Here is an 18,144-nt window from a genome sequence, read left to right on the forward strand (position 1 = left end):
AGTCAAGAAAGTAGATAGGCAGTTGCTCAATAAGGTGGGTAAAAACAAAAGGAACTTGACTGGAAAATAATACTGGACATTCAAATCAAACCAGGGTCTCAGAATTTCAGATACAATAAAATAAAAAAGATCCCCAGTGCCACCACGACGTCTGCCACCAACAGTGGCATCTACTGGAGTGGTTTATCCCTGAGAAAAGTGGAGGGATAAGGGAATTAAAGGAACCCAGATTTTTAGGATACCTGAAGCATGACTGGGTACAGAGAGATCAGAGCCTAAAGACACTGCCCAACTCACCCTGAAATTCATGTGGCAGGATATCCTTGTATGGGAAAAAAAAAAAAAAAAAAGCTGCATCTCTCCCAGCTGCTTGTGGAGGACAAAGGAAGGAACAATTTTTGCACCTGTATCAAGGAGGCAAGAAGGCTGGGGGAGCCAACTCCTGGCAAACCCGAGTTTGGCCTAAATTATAGGCCTGACAAATGCACTTGCACAACATACAATGTGCCTAAATGACCAAAAGAAAATCAAACATGGAAAGGGGTTTACACGGGAGAATACAGATTGTGGACACCCACCTGGCTCCTCCCCTTTCCCTCCAATCCATCCAGTTGAGGACCAGCTGGGAGAGAGGTACCTGGTCAGGAATTCAAAAGACATGAGAGGAAGTGATTGAGTTTGGAAACTGAACCCGAGAGGAAACACCTTGTCAACAAGTGATGGAGGGGATTAAGAATTGGCTCCTCTACCACATGAGTGGAACCCAAAGGTGATCCTCTGGGGAACAGACAGTGCAGACTGGCAACTGCTGGGCCCTGGAGGTGCACTGATTTAAAATCTTCAGACTAATCACCATTCAATGAAGAACCTGGAGCCTAGCTAAACCTAAACACCACCTTAGGAAATCTGCCTACAGGATTTTCTCTCACATGCCAGCAATCCTACCCAGAGTGGGGAACAGGCATCACACTTTAGCCCACTCCACCTAAAACTGCTGAGAAGGAAAGCTAAGAATATTTTGAACACAAATGGGGGAATTTTTATTTTTAATCAATATTTCTTTTAATTTTTTTTTTTCTTTTTTCTATTTAACTGTGAACTTAATGGTTCATGGACACTTAATACACATTCATATTTGTTTTTTTCTAATTTCAAGCAATTTTTAAGGTGGTTATTTTTCATAGATCAGTATTTTGAGGATGTTTGATTAGTATATTTTGATTTTGTTTTATATTCTTTTATTTTTACTTTTTAAAAATTTTATTTTATATATTTTTTCTCACTTTTCTGTTTCCCTTGATTCTCTTTCTCTTTTCTTCTCCTAAAAGCTAATGTTTATTGTTCTCTTTCATTCCTTAATTTTTTTCTTTTATTTTCTCTCCTCCTCCTTCATAATCTCACATCCTACATCACATCTGTTCTCTTCCTGTATACCATTTGAAACTGTAAACCCTTTTGTAAACTTACTGTTTTTTACTATGAGCAATAATTGATTACACCATTTCTGTCTATAGTGACAGTTAATGTTGTAGTTGCCATAGCAAAACCATTTGGTTTAATTCTGTAGATTATTTGCACTGGTTGTTGTTATTATTTGTCTCTCCTTAAACTGTGAGGTCTTGGAAAATTCCAGGGCTACTTTAAGTCCTCAGGGTAGAAACTACTGCTTCAAATTCATATTTTTAGATGGGTAGACATAGAAACAACATGAAAAAGCAAGAAAACAATTTGCCCCAAACAAATCAAAATACTTCAAAACAGAATCCATCAACATCACAGTGGAAGAAATGTCAGAGGAGGAATTTAGAATGTTCATAGTTAAACTTACCTGTGAGGTAAAGAATGATATAAATAATGACATCAGAGAAAAAATATATGAAGTGAAAAATCACTTCAATAAAAAGATAGAGATTCTGAAAAAAAATTCAAGCAGAAATCCTCAAAATGAATGAACCAATAAATCAAATTGAAAACTCAATGGAAAGCATCACCAGCAGACTAGACCACTTGGAAGACAGAGCTTGAGACAATGAAGACAAAATATGTAATCTTGAAAATATATTTGGCCATGGAGAAAAGATGTTATAAGACCATGAACAGAAATTTCAAAAAATATGGGATAACATGAAAAGACTTGGTATTTAATATTCAATTATTGGTATTCTATAAAATAATGATATCAAAAAATTTCCAAACCTAAAGAATGAAATGGAAAATCAAGTAGAGGAGGCTTACAAAATCCCAAATATACAAAATTACAATAAACTCATGCCAAGACACATTTTTATGAAAATACCTAACATATAGTATAAGGATAGAATATTAAGGGAGCCAGAGAAAAATAAAAGGTCACCTTTAGAGGGAAGCCAATCCAGATCTAAGCTTATTTCTCAACTCAGAGCCTCAAAGCTAAAAGGTCCTGGAATAATATATAACAGGCTCTGAAAGAAAATAGATGCCAACCAAGATTTCTATACCCAGCAAAATTAAGCTTCAGAGTTCATGATGAAATTTAAACCTTCCATGATAAACAAAAGTTAAAAGAATTCACAAGTAGAAAACCTAAACTACAAAACACTCAAATTTTTTCATGAAGAAGAAATGAAAAATAGAATTGAAAATCAGCCAAGGGAGGAACTACACTGGAAGAATAGCCAATCATAGGAGAAACTAATTCAAATTTAAAACCAGAAATAAATCAAAATGACAAGGATTAAAAATCATTTATGAATAATAACTGTTTTAGTCAGCTTTTTTTGCTGCTGTGACTAAAGAACCCCACCAGTACAATTGTAAAGAATGAAAGGTTTATTTGGGGGGTTCATGGTATCAGAGGTCTTAGTCCATAGAAGGCCAGTTCCATTCCTCAGGATTCAAGGTAAGGCTGAACATCATGGTGGGAGAGTGTGGCAGAGGGAAGCAGCTCACATCAGTGAGTAATATGGAAAGAAATCAGGAAGACGCTAAAACCTGAGGGCCTCACTTTGTATTTAGAGTAGGTCATTTTCCCATTCACACATACACTTCTATGCTGCTTGGCTCTCCGCAACTCTTTTCCCAGTGAATCCATGTTGCCTTAACTTCAGGACACCTTTCTTCCATTCTACATTGACAAGCCTTCTTAAAGGCATGCTCACACAGAGTTCCCACCAGTTCCAGACTATATCCACTGCTGAAGAATCCAAGTCTGAATGTAAAAGGAAAACCTTCAATGTGGAGATCACATGATATTGCAAAAGGGTGACACCAGCAGGAATCTGCCCACCAACAGGTCTTAGCATGTGAGGGTCAAAATAATCCTGCAGTTTCTATTCATCATGGTTGCCATCCATCCCTCTGCTCAGGTCAGCGCAAGTACTCCTTCACTTACTCTGCCATCACCAGGACTTCCATTACATTCTCCAACTTTTTTCATCTTCACCCCATTTTTCAAAGGAGACATATGACCATCATATAAAGTCGCGTAATCATCCTATTGCCCCACTGGAATATTCTCATATTCTTATGTTCTTAAGTTAGTCTTCTTTTCCTCACCCTCATTAAGGCAGGGGAAAGAAGCAATATTCTAATTTGATGATGAACACAGTGATTTCTGAAGTATAGAGAATGAAGGAAACAGGCTCAGTGTCTTCTACATCAGGAGGCCATGGACCAACCTTTGAATAAAGTGACTGAAGCTAGAATTCTTGTATGCAGGCAAACATAGGATAGCATGCTTCTCCCTCACAGTCAGGTGGCTGGAGGGTAAGGAGGAACCTATCTAGAGAATACTTCCTTTTATACCACATTTACATAATTTGGTGGTGCTGCAGGCTGTTCTGGCAGGATCAGTGTCAACCAGTTCATATTCATGATAAACTGGCTGCCAACGCTGGAGTTTCTACTGCCAAAACCATTATAGGGAATGTGCCAATAACTGATTGATGCTCAAGCATCAATTTTTTAGCACCAGGAATGTGAATGTATACAGCTAAGGATAATGCAGAAATCCAGGATGGATGGAGTAACAGGTGGGATTTTGAGAATTTTCTCATTCAAAGTGTCATTACTCCCAGAAGCTATGTGGTTTCCTTACGCACTGGCAATCATGTGACAGATAGTCTTTGTTTTCCTACTAGCCAAATACATTTGGGTTTGGAAAAACAGGTGTTTTGGAACAATCAGAGGAGAAGAAAAATTCTCTATTTCTTCATATATTGGAATAGCTTCTCCATTACAGTATCCCTTTTTTTGAATTTCAGCATCAGCAAGACTGAACGAAAAGTGACAAAAAAAAAAACAGCCAACCATTTTCTCAACACAGGAGTCAATAATGCTGGTGCGTTGACATCCACATGACTAACAACCTTGAGTTCTCGTTTTACACCTGATCTGGTATCTTGGGTCATTCCAAAACTGCCTTCACACAATACTGAATGCTTCCCTTTTTCCCAGTAAATGAGGTTACCAAAGATTCAGATGGAAGTTGAAAGCAAAACGGAAATTCATGTTTTCAAGGCTGCAATAAAATGATGGTTTTACCGGCAGGGGGCTCGCACAGGCAATCCATACCGCAGCTGTAGTCGCACAGCCAACCGAGATGTGGGCGCTTACACTGGGGCCCCAGACGGCGGTGGCACGACCTTGAACCTCCAGGCATAGTGCTGGTAGAGCCACAAGTTCTGCAGCCTCCAGCGCAAGTGCCCAGCCATGATCTCGGCGCTGGAGTAGCAGCCCTTGCGCTCTTCTAACACCAGACCAGGCTTTTCACCGGCCCTAGAAACCCAAGGCCACCATAGTCCCCGCCTCTCCTCCCCTCCGGCCAGCGACAGCTACTCGTCACTGAAGTCCAGAGAGGCTGCTGTGAAGGGTGCCTGCCACGCGCCAAGGGCCCCCGGAGGCCGCTGTGCTGTGCCCCACGAAGCACCAATCCACCTGGGGACCTGCCTCTTTAACAAACCTAACTTGGACTTTTTTTTTTCCTTTGTTGCGGGGAGTACAGGAGATTGAACCCAGGGGTGCTTAAACACTGAGATACATCCCCAACCCTCTTTATATTTTGAGACAGGGTCTCTCTACATTTCTGGGGCTAGCCTCAAACTTAGGATCCTGCTGACTCAGCCTCCCCAAGAGCCTGGAATTACAGACATATCCCACCACACCATTGTCACTGAAATCTATTCAGTAACTTCGCTTTGGGGAAAGATCTCATATCACCTCCTGGCAAACCTCCATGACACTAGCTAGGAAGCATCTTGAAAAGGGTTCTATTGTCTGAATTTAGACTGCTCTTGGGGTCAGAAACCTCTACATATTTGGGACCCCACACAGATACCACAGCACTGACTTGGAATTGAGTAGTAGCTGCCTCACAAATTCATCCATATCCAGCAGAGTGATTCCAACCCAAGCTCACTGGATACTTTGCACTGTAGGAGACAGATGTTATGACACAGAAAGGAATGGAAGGCACTGTCCTCGATAAACAGGAGATGAGGGAAATTGTCCTCTGAGATAGGGGCATGGTCAGCCACCTGTGGATTCCTGCCAGTGCCAGGACTGAAGGTAGGTGACCATACAGTTACCATCATATCTCCCCACTCTGCCATGCTCAGGTGCAAGTTACCAATAGGTCTGGGAGGCAATACTGTGGTTTCTGTTGCTGTCCTGTGCACAGGAGCCTTGAGAAACTCTGGTGCTCCTGATATCATTCTGCCCTGGCAGTGTACAGCTGGAGGAGTTAAGAATAATTTTGTCTGACTGTAGCCATGTTCTCACTCCTACAGCTGAAGGCGCCAAGGAGACAGATATCACCCCACTTATGTATGTTTGACCAAAGGGGACTATGTCTGAGGTTCAGCTCACAGGCAGGCATTGCTACCCAAGTAGCAAAAAGGAGTTCCATGATTCCCCACCTCTGCACTTTCTCTAACCACACACTGATGTCAGTACTGGGTATAGGGACCACAGACTTGGTGCTGAAATTCTCATCATCACCTCTCCCCATCCACTTCTGAGCCAACAGCAGTTATTTATGCCCTTCTATATTGCTGGCACCACCCATGTCAGAGTCCCATATTAGTAGCATCAATAGGGCCTGAGGAATACCCCACCACCAAGTAGAGGATACCATACCTACTTCAGGAGTAGCCACAGAGTGAGCACCCAGAATTTTAAAAAATGATCATAATAGCTCAGGGAGATCCAAGGGGGTACAAGGAAATAGTTAAATGAAATTAGATAGACTAGAGGATATGAAGGAGAAATTTAGCAAAGACATAAAAATCTTGAAAAAGAGAAATCTTGGAAATGAAGAGCTCAATAAGTCAAATAAGAACTGCAGTTGAAAGCCTCCAAAAAATAATAGATAAAGCAGAAAAATCTCTGAATTTAAGACAATTTTTAGTGAATTACAACATTTTGAAAAATGTTCCAGTGAAACAAAAAAGAAAAAGAAAAGAAAAAAAAGAATGAAGAAAGCATTCAAGATATCTTGGTCACCATTTAAAAATGAACAAATCTACATTTCTTAGAATATCTGAAGTTGAGAAGAAAAGAGTTAAGGTCATAGAAAATCTATTTAATGATAAAATAGTAGAAAACTTTCCTAATTCTGGAAAATATACAGACATCCATGTAAAGGAGGCTTATCTGACCTCAAATAGACATGACAAGAAAATATATTTATAATTTTATATTACATATATTATATAACCAAACTGCCAAAACACCATGCACATTTAAGGGTCCCCAATTTGGATCCTTTCAAAATTATGAGACTTGTTTTGTACACCAGCATATTATCTATTGGGATAAAAGTTTCTCCTGTAATTAAAAATAAATTGTACTCTGTAGTTTCTTGATATTTTTATATATGCCAATTTGGTCAAATTAGTTTATCTGCTTTCAAGTCTTTTACAACCTTACTGAATTTTTGTGTACTTATATAACCAATTAATGACAGAGGAATGCATTTTGAGGATTTGTGTAATTTTTCCTTATACTTATGACACTTTTGCTTCAAGTATTTTGAAATTCTATTATTGTTGCATGTCTATGCTCAAATGATATTTTAATTATGACCAAATGAAAGGATAACAGTTTCTCAACTTCTCCTTTTATTATAATCAAATGTCCCTCTTTGTTGTTGGTGGTGCTAATGCTGCTGCTGCTGCTGCTGCTACTGCTGCTGCTGCCACCACTGCTGATACTGCTGCTGAGATAGAACTGCAGGCCTGTACATGCTAAGTGCATACTCTGCCACTGAACTACATCCCTAACCTTTAAATGTCCCTCTTTATTCCAAGTAATATTCTATTCTGAAACATAGTTTTCAAGACTTTATGATTAAGCATTGGCTCATATGTATTTTCCATCATTTTATTTTTAAACTTATCTATATTTGTACAAGATGCATGGAAATAAGCAGCGTAGTACGTTCTTGAATTACCAATTTTGACAATTTCTTTCTACTTTTAATTGGCATAGTCACTTTATTGACATTTAATGCAAGTACTTATATCTGGAATTTGTATTTACCTTCTCCTTGTTTGTTTTTCCATTTGCTTTTTATTCCTTTATCCTTTTCTCCTGTCATTTTTAAAATTAAATAAGTATAATTTTACTCCATTTTTGCTTTCTATTGGCTTATTAACTCATATTCTAGCTTTTAATTTCTACTTTTGGTGGGGGGGATAACCAGGGATTGAACTCTGAGCCACATCCCTAGCCCTATTTTGTATTTTATTAAACAGGATCTCACTGAGTTGCTTAGCGTCTTGCTTTTGCTGAGGCTGGCTTTGAACTTGCAATCCTCCTGACTCCACATCTCAAGCCACTGGGTTTACAGGTGTGTGCTACCATCGCTGGCTCTAATTTCTATTTTAAAGTTTGAAATATGCACATATCACTTAAATTATCATAGTCTGTATTCAAACAATATAAAACTTTTTTGTATGTCCTTACATGTTTCAAGATGAAGACTAGTCACTAGAAAAATCAACCAAATCATTAGAGGGTTATATTTAGGGAGTGACAATCGCCAGGGAGGTAAAGGAATCAGCTTTGTGGTTGTGATCAATCAAATTGTCAATGATTTAATCAATCAACCAATGCAACCTCTGAAGCTTTCCAGGCAATGTGTTCACAAGGTGCTGTGCTCTGATTCCCTGGGGAAAGGATGGAAGCTCTGTGCTTCCTTCCATACTTTGCCCTATGTGTGCCCTTTATAATATAACTGGAACTGTAAGTATAACACTTTTCTGATTTCTGAGTTATTCTAGTGAATTACTGAACCTGAGCTCCTTGGTTAGTTTTTTCTTTCTATGTAGAATCCCAAAGAACCCACAATAAATTAACAAAGATCCTCTGGTCACTGAAAATTCCTAGGGATTTTAAAACTCTGCACTAGGGACCAAGGACATAGAGCAGACCTATTATTTACTACATAGAGGCTGGTTGTGGAGTTCATAGGCAGGACATAAGTAACATTTGCCCAGGACTCTGGCTTATGTTTTATAAGTCCAGATTTGGATGATCTCTGAAGCCAGGGGTTGGTTGGAGTGATCCCTCCTCAGTCACTGTGAAGACCTAGTGCCTTGGGTTATCCTGTGCCTTTCCCTCAGCTGTTATTCCAAAAGCATGCAAAATCCCTGGCCACCCATCTTTCACTTTCAATGCCAGGCAAAGGGTCTACTGCTGGGAAAAGATTACAGAAATTTGGTTTCACTTTTCTGTTCCTGGAAATTCTGCTCTCCAATTGTGGACTTCTTCCTTCTGTGCTATTGGCCTGATTCCTGGGAGGGCAGGACAAACCCCAAAGATAATTTAAGCCTCACAGCTCCTTACACACAGTCCAGGGTTAAGTCCAGCCCATTTTTATCTGTGGTAGCCACAGAAGCACACAGGACCAGGATTGCCAGGGGATAACAGGTCTACAGAAGTTATTTTCTGGGTTGGGCTGCAGGGACGCCCTTCTTCAAACCCAGCTTTTTCTGATCTTTCGGTAGAGCACAAGGAGCTCAACTGTGACACCTTTTCTCTAAGAAACTGGTGAGTAGAAAATATTTTGGAATTAATACAGCTTAAAAATAGAATTTTAAATCTGTGTTTCTGAGAGTGGGACCTCCTTGTTGCTCAATATGAGGTGCCATGGACTTAAAGGCTAAAAGTCGGATGGTTGATGAACAGCTATAAGCCATTCAGAGAATTTAAATATGTGAGACATTTTCAGAGGCCAGTCACAGGCAAGCTTCATTCCTCTGCACTGTAGAAGGACCATGTAAAGTCAGGATGCCAATAGATATTGACTTTCACTGAGAACATCTGAAATCTGACGTTCTTCATCTAATATCCAAATACTTCTCACTCTGAAGAATGGGCATATCACGTAAACACAGAAACACAGAAGCTCTTAGGTCTTCATTTCATCCCTAACTGTACCTCTCCTTACCAAATTGTGGTCTTGATCTTTGCCTCTATGCAAGAGCTCTGCACTTGGAAGGAGGAGTTTTACTTTGAATCCCAGTTCTGAGCTTTGCTAATGGCAGGCAGGACTCTACTGGTCTCTCAACCTCTGTTTCTTTTTCCATAACTTGAAGATGAAAATTATTATAATGTCCTTATAGGGCTGTTAGGATGAAGTGAGGAATGTATGTACAGATGCACATGTTAGGTTTATTTAATGTATATTTCCATATTCCCTCTTATTTCTCCCCTGCTCACACTCAGTAAACACACTCTGAATAGCTGGAAGACAAAGTCATAGCAATTCTATATAGTGCTCTGCCCTAGCTACTACCACCCAACTACTGCAGCAGAAAACAAACAAGAGCACATGGCTTTTGGGTGTTGAAAGTTTCTCAGGACACAGAAGTTTGATGTCTACATCTGCATACCCTTCAGCCTCTGTCACTGGGGTCCCAGTCTCTTTATCTGCTCAATTACTCAGGACCTATCTCCATGAATATTTATGACATCCTGTATTATTTGCTCTGGCAACCTCTATAAATGCACTAGTCCAAATCAACATCTGCTGAGACTCATGTTTCACTCTGTTGGATCCTCTTCAAGTCTCTGGCTGTGTTTTCCACTTCAAAACTCACTTTACTTATTCTGTATTTTGCCAGACCTTATATATTCCAGAGGGGGGTGCAGGATGGGCTGCTTTCTACACAGCAATGGGTTGGCCCCCATAAACTACTAGATCCTCAAGATTTACCCTCTCATGTATGTGAAAAAAAAATTATGCCAAGCAGTCAAAGTACTAACACCATGCCCATGAGTGGCTGATACCTTTCCACCCACCCAATGACAAGTCAGACATCTCCATTCTTCCATGCAGAATGCTTGCCATCTCTGATTATATATACACCAACCCAGATCTTGTATATCTGCTCAGAAAAGTTTCTTCCAGGATTATTCTTGCCATTTTCTGTCCTCATGGACTGTATTAAATGACTTCTAGCGAGCTCCTAAAGGATGTGCCTAAACCCTCACTTGCAACCAGATGGCATCTATTTGAGCTGCCTTCCTCTCAGACATCCCACCCTGAGTTGAGGTGCCTTGGTTTGTAGTCTAAAAATTCTGCCCTTTCTCTCTATTGCATTCAATATATTGGTCTTGCACATTATTCATCATATTAAGCTCTGGATGTGTGATTTCATCTGGTGCCTTGTCTCAAGGTATACATGTTCTTTAATCAAAAATATCTAGGACTCCAGAACCAGGTTAATTCCATTGATATTAGGAAGGGTGACAGAGGCACCTCCATGGCATGGCTGACTTTGTACAAGACCCACTTCAGCCCCTCCTATAGTCTTTGATCACACCATCTCTTCTACTGATGACACTTTCTACACTAGTCAGTCCCCAGGTATCTGATCTTCCTCCCTCATCGTGGGCCTGTTTTACACAACAGCTAGAGGTAGGTGAGGGGGCAGAGTCTTAGAAAATCATAAGTGTATAGTCTAGCATGTTTGCATATTTTCTTCTTAATTTTTAACTTCCTTTTTAGACAAGTTTTAGTTTACAGAAAAATTAAGATACAAACAGTTCCCAAATACTCACTGATCCTTCATATGCATAGCATGCCCCATTATAACCCCCCCACACTCACACACACACCAAGTTGATATGTTTGTTACAACTGACACATTTGTTCATTGACACATTATAATCACCCTGTGTTAGTCAACTTTCTATTACTGTGGTAAAATATCTGAGAAAATCAACTTAAAATACAAAAAATATTTTGGCTCATGGTTTCAGAGGTTTCATCTCATGGAAATTTAGATCTGTAATTTCTGGACCTCTGGGGAGGAATAATGTTATGGAAGGGGAGACTTGGAAGAGCAAAGCTGCTCACTTAATGGCTTCCAGGAAGCAGAGAGAGAGGAAGGGGCCAGGTACAAAATACACCCTTCAAGTTCATGTCCCCCAATGACCTACTTTTTCCAGCTAGGCCCACCTCTTAATTTTCTACCATCATCCAATAGCACATCAGCTATGAATCCATAAATGAACTAATCCATGATGAGGTCAGAGCCCTCATCATTCCATCACTCTCAAAAGCTCCACCTCTGAACATTGCTGCATTGAGGACAAAACCATCAACATATATGCCTTTAGGGGACATTCCAGATCCAACCCACAATGCAACTAAGGTTGCTCTTGGTTCCTACTGTTCTACATGCCAAAGATTTGGACAGATGTATAATGGCATATATTCACTTTTATAGTATCATTCCAAATATTTTTAGTGCCCTAAAAATCCTTTGTGCCTTTTCATACCCACTGAAGCTCCTGGCAACCACTGCTCTTTTGACTTTTTCCAAATTTGACCTTTCATCTATAGATTGAAATCATACAATTTGTAGCCTTTTTTAGAGTGTCTTCTTTTGCTTAGTATTACACATTTAAGATTTAAGCTTCTCAACATCTTTTAATGGCTTAATAGCTCATTTCTTTTTAGTACTGAATAGTATTCCATTTTTTTTAAATATTCCATAGTTTATTAATCCACTCACCTACTGAAACTCATCCTGGTTGTTTCCAAGTTTTGACAGTCATGAATAAAGCTTCTAGAAACACCCATGTACAGGTTTTTGTTTGAACAAATATTTTCAGTTCCTTTGGGTAAATATCAAGGAACATGGATGTTGAGTATACCAAGCCGTCTTCCAAAACAGATGTACATTTTGCATTCCTACCTGTAGTAAAGGAGAGTTCTTGATGGTCCACACTTTTGCCATCATTTAATAGTGTCAGTGTTTCAGATTTAGTCATTCTAGTATGTAGTGGTACAAAATTGATGTTTTAATTTGTTTTTCTCTGATAATGTATGATGTGGAGCCTATTTTTTATTTGATTTTTTTGTTATCCATAGACTTTCTTTGATGAGGTTTTTGTTAAGGTCTTTGACTCATTGTTGAATGGTGTTATCTGTTTTCTTATTGTTAATTTTAAGGGTTCTTCGTGTAGTTTAGAAAATAGTCCTCTACCAGGTGTGTTTTTTGTAAGTACTTTTCTCCCAGTTTGGGGAGAAAAATTCATTCTCCTAATATCACCTTTCATAGAGAAGTTATAACTTTAATGAAGCCCAGATTATCAATTATTTCTAATATGGATTCTTTTGTTATGTTGATTCTAAAAAGTCATTGCCATACCAAGGTGATCTAGGTTTTCTCCTATGCCATCTTTCAAGGTTTTTATGGTTTTGCATGCTATATTTTGAGTAAATGTTTGTGGAGGGCATAAATTCTGTGTCTAAATTCACTTTCATGCTTGTCCACTTTTTCCAACTGTTTTGTTGAAAATATTATCTGTGTTCCATTGAGTTGCCTTTACTCCTTTGTAAAATATCGATTGATATATATGAACACTCTAAACTGTTATTGAGATGTGTGTGTGTGTGTGTGTGTGTGTGTATATATATATATATATATATATATATACATACATAAATATATACATATATACATAAATAAAGAGAGAGATGTTTATGGACTCTTTATTCTGTTCCATTGGTTTACATTATAAGTCTTGAAGTCAGTTATAGCCACCCTATAGGGGGAAGCACAGGTTGGTAGTTTCATCTTTACCTTGTTTCACTGCTCATATGTGCAAATATTATTTTTATTAAAAAAAATAACTAAAAGAAGATCAATAAAGAATAGCCTGGGGCTGGGCTATGGCTCAGCATTAGCACACTTTTGCCTGACATGTGTGAGGCACTGGGTTCAATTCTCAGCACTGCGTATAAATAAATAAAGGTCTATCAATAACTAAAAAATATTAAAAATGAATAGCCTTGGCAGGAAAGTTTCTATAGAAAAATAAGACCTTGAAAATAATGAAGAATCTCTTCATCAAAATGAGCAGGACAAGATAAAGAAAAAGGCTTGCTAAGAGCCAACTTAACATGTAGGCCAGAAATCCTGGCAACATACATGAATAAAAAGAGATCGTTTCCCCAGTCATAATGTGGGACTAGGGCTGAAGTTCTGTTTTGCCTTAAGAGCAAAATCAAGATCTTCCCTACTGTGCTAACTCTTTGAACTTCTCACTTCTGTCCTCCCCCTAGTGCCCTCTACTTCTCACAGCCATGGGTCAGGCATCCTCCTCCACAACCCCTAATAAAGAGGCTCAAGATTTTACCTTCAGCTGTGACAAGTTTTTTAAGACTTTCAAGATGGAAAGCAAAATCCTCTCTCCAGAAACCATTGCTTCAATTCAATCACACCTGGATGAGGGGAATATTCAGAAAACTGTTTCTGCAATTAACGATGCATTGAAAAATATCCAGAATGCCCCACTGAACATTGCAGTGACAGGGGAGAGTGGAGCAGGGAAGTCCACTTTCATCAATGCCTTGCGGGGGGTGGGGCATGAAGAAAAAGATGCAGCTGCCACTGGGGTGGTGGAGACAACCATGGAGAGAATTCCATATCAACACCCAAAGCTTCCTAATGTGATAATATGGGACCTTCCTGGGATTGGGACCACTAACTTCCAACCACGAAAGTACCTGAAGAAAATGATGTTTGGTGACTATGATTTTTTCATTATCGTCTCTTCTACACGCTTCAAAGAAAATGATGCACACCTGGCCAAAGCCATTGCAAAAATGAACAAGCAGTTTTACTTCGTTCGAACAAAAATCGATAGCGATATATACAATCAGAAAATATGCACACCTAAATCCTTCAATAGGGACAAGCTCCTGCAAAAGATTCGAGATGACTGTCTCAAACACCTGGAAGATAACAATATAAATGGTGCTCAAGTCTTCTTAGTCTCTAGCATTCACGTGTCTGACTATGACTTCCCTAACCTGGAGACCACTCTTCTGAAGGAGCTGCCCGCTCACAAGCGCTACATCTTCATGCAATGCCTGCCAAGTGTTACTGAGGCTGTCATTGATCGGAAGAGAGATTCCCTGAAGCAGATGGTCTGGCTGGAGGCCCTAAAGGCTGGAGCATCAGCTACCATTCCTATGATGGGATTAATCAATGATAATGATATAGAGAAGTTAAAGGAGACCTTAACCCTCTACAGATCTTACTTTGGGCTGGATGATGCATCACTGGAAAATATGGCTAAGGATTTCCAAGTATCCATGCAGGAACTCAAGGCAAACATTAAATCTCCCCATTTGCTCTCAGTTGACAGGGATGAATCCTTAGGGGAAAAACTACTGACATATATTGAGAAAGTTTGCTCAGTCACTGGAGGATTCCTTGCCACTGGTCTTTACTTTAGAAAGGTCTTCTATTTACAGACTTATTTCCTTGACACTGTGGTCAGTGATGCTAAAGTTCTCCTTAAAAGGGAAGTTCTTTTCACAGACTCAAAGATCTCTGAGCAGAGCTTTAAAAATGGGGTAAGTGAAGCAGAGAGCCCCTGACTTTACCTCAGTGTTTTCATGGCACTGCAGACTGAAGAGATGGCTTAAGGATCTCTTGAAGCATCATGGCCAGGCTGCAATATTCTTGGATATGATCCTTCTTGGCAAAATAAAGTACAGGAATCTGGAATTGTATGCTAAGAAAAGAGAATATCTCTGTGTGCTGGTTATTTGTACCCAGGAAAGGCTCATTGAAGATATTGGACACAGTGAAGTTTCTGGACACATAGGATATCTTCAAAAAAAATTTTTGAACAAATTTTTTACATAGCATGTTTTTTAGAGTTCCCAATATTTTGCTAAAAAAGTATCATTCTGATCATTTATAAGCCAATTAATGTTGATTCATATCTTTCTTGTTTCTTTTAGGATTATCATTTTATTTGGTGAATACATAAAAAGAGTAAGTTGGGGGCTAGGATTGTGGCTCAGTGTCAGAGCCCTTGCCTGGCACAAGTGAGGCACCAGGTTCGATCCTCAGCACCACATAAAAATAAATAAATAAAGGCATTATGTCCATCCACAATTAAAAAAATATTAAAAAAAAAAAAGAGTGAGTTGGATATTGTTTAATGGGAATGACCGAGAAACATTAGTTATACAAAACTTTCATCTAAAGTACTTTATTACAGGGGTAAGTGCACAAGATAGGAACTTGGTCCAAGGGTGTGCATGCTGGAGGCCTAATTACTCCTTGGTTGTTAACAAAGATCATTGTGTGCCTGAAGTTGAAATGGAATAAGAGAAAAGAGGATAGTAATAAAAAATAAGTAGAAATAAAAAGAAATACAAAATTCCTTAAACAGGGCTGGGTTTGTGGCTCAGCAGTAGAGCACTTGCCTAGCATGGCAAGGCCCTGGGTTCAATCCTCAGCAACACATAAAAATAAATAAATAAAATAAAGACATTATGTCCAACTACAACTAAAAAATAAATGTTTTCTTTAAATTCCCTAAACATATGAAAAGATGTTCCATCTCTCATCTGATAAGAGAAATGTAAATTAGAAACAGAATCTAACCTAGATATAATTTCTCACATATTAGATTTGGAAAACTTACAAAGTTTAATTTTGAGTGAAAATTTAATTTCGTTTTACTCTTCTGGTATCAATAAAAAAAGATACAAAAAATCACATGGTCTATAATTAGGCTGGGGAATTACACATATTACATTGTTTATATATATTTAACATATATATTTACACATTGACTCAGTGGTCCTACTTTGAACAATCTGTCATAAAAGTTAGATAAAGTAGAAAAGGGTATTTGCTTGAAGTTATTAAATATGGCACTATTTGAAATAGGAAATACCGTAAACTATTCAAATATTCTAGTAGGGAATTGTACATCCATAAAATAGAAGCCTTGACAACCATACCAGGGAGTGAGGAATATCTTCTATATTGCTCAGATGTCATCTTCAGGACAGACTATTAAGTACAAAAATCAAGATATAGAAATATGTATATGGAATATCACTGCCAATCTAAGAAAGTTCAAAATATGAATATGCCTTCAACATACCTTAAAGAATAACAAATCCTCAGAAATCAAATTTAATAACCTTTAAGGGAAAGGATCATACTGGGTAGAGGGACAGTAGTAAACGCTACATTTCACTTTAGCTTACTGTATCTTGGAACCATGCTAAAGTTTTATATACCTAAACAGCTGAATAATTAACCTTTAAAAACAATATTTATGAAATAGAAAATAATATGAAACAAATTAAGGTGGTTGGCATAACCAAATATAAGTTATTTTAAGATTATAAAATATTTTCATATGAGGCCTGGGGATATAGCTCAGTTGGTAGAGTGCTTCCGTTGCACATACAAGGGCCTGGGTTCAATCCCTAGCACCAAAAAATATACATATTAATATGAAAGTAAATTTCTAGTAGAATATATTCCAAGAACAGAGACAATGATAAAATAAAACTTACACTTTATCAGTGGCAATATTTATAATAATAACAATGATATTGCTTTACTGTGAATGTATTATACACATTAGGATAAAGCCAAAAAAAAAAAGCAATTAGTTTAATGTCATTAAGTAACAAGACATTCAGAACAACAGACAAGAGATCCAAATGTAAGTTGAAATGCTGGTGCACATCTGTAATACCAGACTCCAGAGGCTAAGAAAAGAGAATTACAAGTCCAAGACCAACCTCAGCACCTTACTGAGGCCCCAAGCAACTTAGCAAGACCCTGTCTCAAAATTTTAAAGAAAAAAAATTAAAAGATCTGGGGATGTGGCTCAGTGATTAAGTGTCCCTGGGTTTAATTACCAGTACCAAAAAAAAAAAAAAAAAAAAAAGATTTAAATGTAAAACAAAAAAAATAATAATTAAAGTAAAAATAGGAAGTATGAATACATGAGATTTTATCTTTTTGTGTATAGTGGAAAAAACCTAACAGCAATGACTAATCCAGGAACAATGAACACTCCTGTCACCACCCAATCTGTGATCTTAGAATACCACTGCATATATGACTCTGGGGCAGTAAATTGAACTTCTTAGTCTGATGCAATAAATATAAAATCTGCATTGTAAGGTTAGAAAATAAGGAAATTGTTGAAGAATGTTACAGATGTGACCGAACAACTCAGAAAACAATTTGAGATGGTACCACTAGACTAAAATGGAACAATTTGAGAATCTACATGTATAAGAACTGTAGGAAATTGAAATATGTCCAATCTGTTTTCATCAGCAAGGCCATAGTTAAACTTTGGTCAACTTTGAAGTATCCTAAGAAACCAACGCTTAATTTTGAATACTGGCATATAAGGGATTAAATCACATATAATAAGAATAAGTAAAACATAATATACATAGTAAATCATAAATAATATGCAATTGTATGTATAGTCTATGTGTGAATTTATATATTTTCATTTTCAGAACACTCTACCCCAAAAGGACTGGTATTAAGGGAGGTACCACTAAACCAGTGAAGTTGGCAGGAGAGAGCATGACCAGTATTTGAGAACTGGTTATTGTGAGGAATCTTGAGTGTTGTTATCAGAAACCCTGAAAAGCAAGCAAAGGGCTAGAATTTGGAAATATACACTTGCTGAGAGAGTTCCAACATCATAATCAGGAAATTTAACCCATCTCTGAATGAAAAAAAAAAGCAGAATTCTAGGAGAAAGAGCAAAAACTGTGAAGGAATCCCAAGATATCAGAACACAGTTCCCTTCTCTGTGTGAGTGTTTCAGTCTGAGTCAGAACTAGACACTGGA

The 18,144-nt window shown here is 38.1% G+C and overlaps 1 protein-coding gene and 1 pseudogene across 1 annotated transcript; one reads left to right on the forward strand and one right to left on the reverse strand.

Moving 5' to 3' along the window:
• Positions 1-3,539: 3,539 nt before the first annotated feature.
• On the reverse strand, positions 3,540-12,264 carry LOC114107608 (arrestin domain-containing protein 4 pseudogene; annotated as a pseudogene).
• LOC114107590 (interferon-gamma-inducible GTPase 10-like) lies at positions 8,914-15,394 on the forward strand. The gene is made up of 2 exons (XM_027955012.2): positions 8,914-9,030; positions 13,562-15,394. The coding sequence occupies exon 2, from the start codon at positions 13,583-13,585 to the stop codon at positions 14,882-14,884; it is 1,302 nt and encodes a 433-aa protein (XP_027810813.2). The 5' UTR covers positions 8,914-9,030; positions 13,562-13,582; the 3' UTR covers positions 14,885-15,394.
• Positions 15,395-18,144: the final 2,750 nt, after the last annotated feature.

The sequence above is a fragment of the Marmota flaviventris genome, chromosome 5, assembly GCF_047511675.1.
Source record: "Marmota flaviventris isolate mMarFla1 chromosome 5, mMarFla1.hap1, whole genome shotgun sequence".
NCBI classification, from domain to species: Eukaryota; Metazoa; Chordata; class Mammalia; order Rodentia; family Sciuridae; genus Marmota; species Marmota flaviventris.

Bases quoted from the DNA above. Each gene is read 5' to 3' on its own strand.
- LOC114107590 (XM_027955012.2), top strand. From the start codon at position 13,583: ATGGGTCAGGCATCCTCCTCCACAACCCCTAATAAAGAGGCTCAAGAT.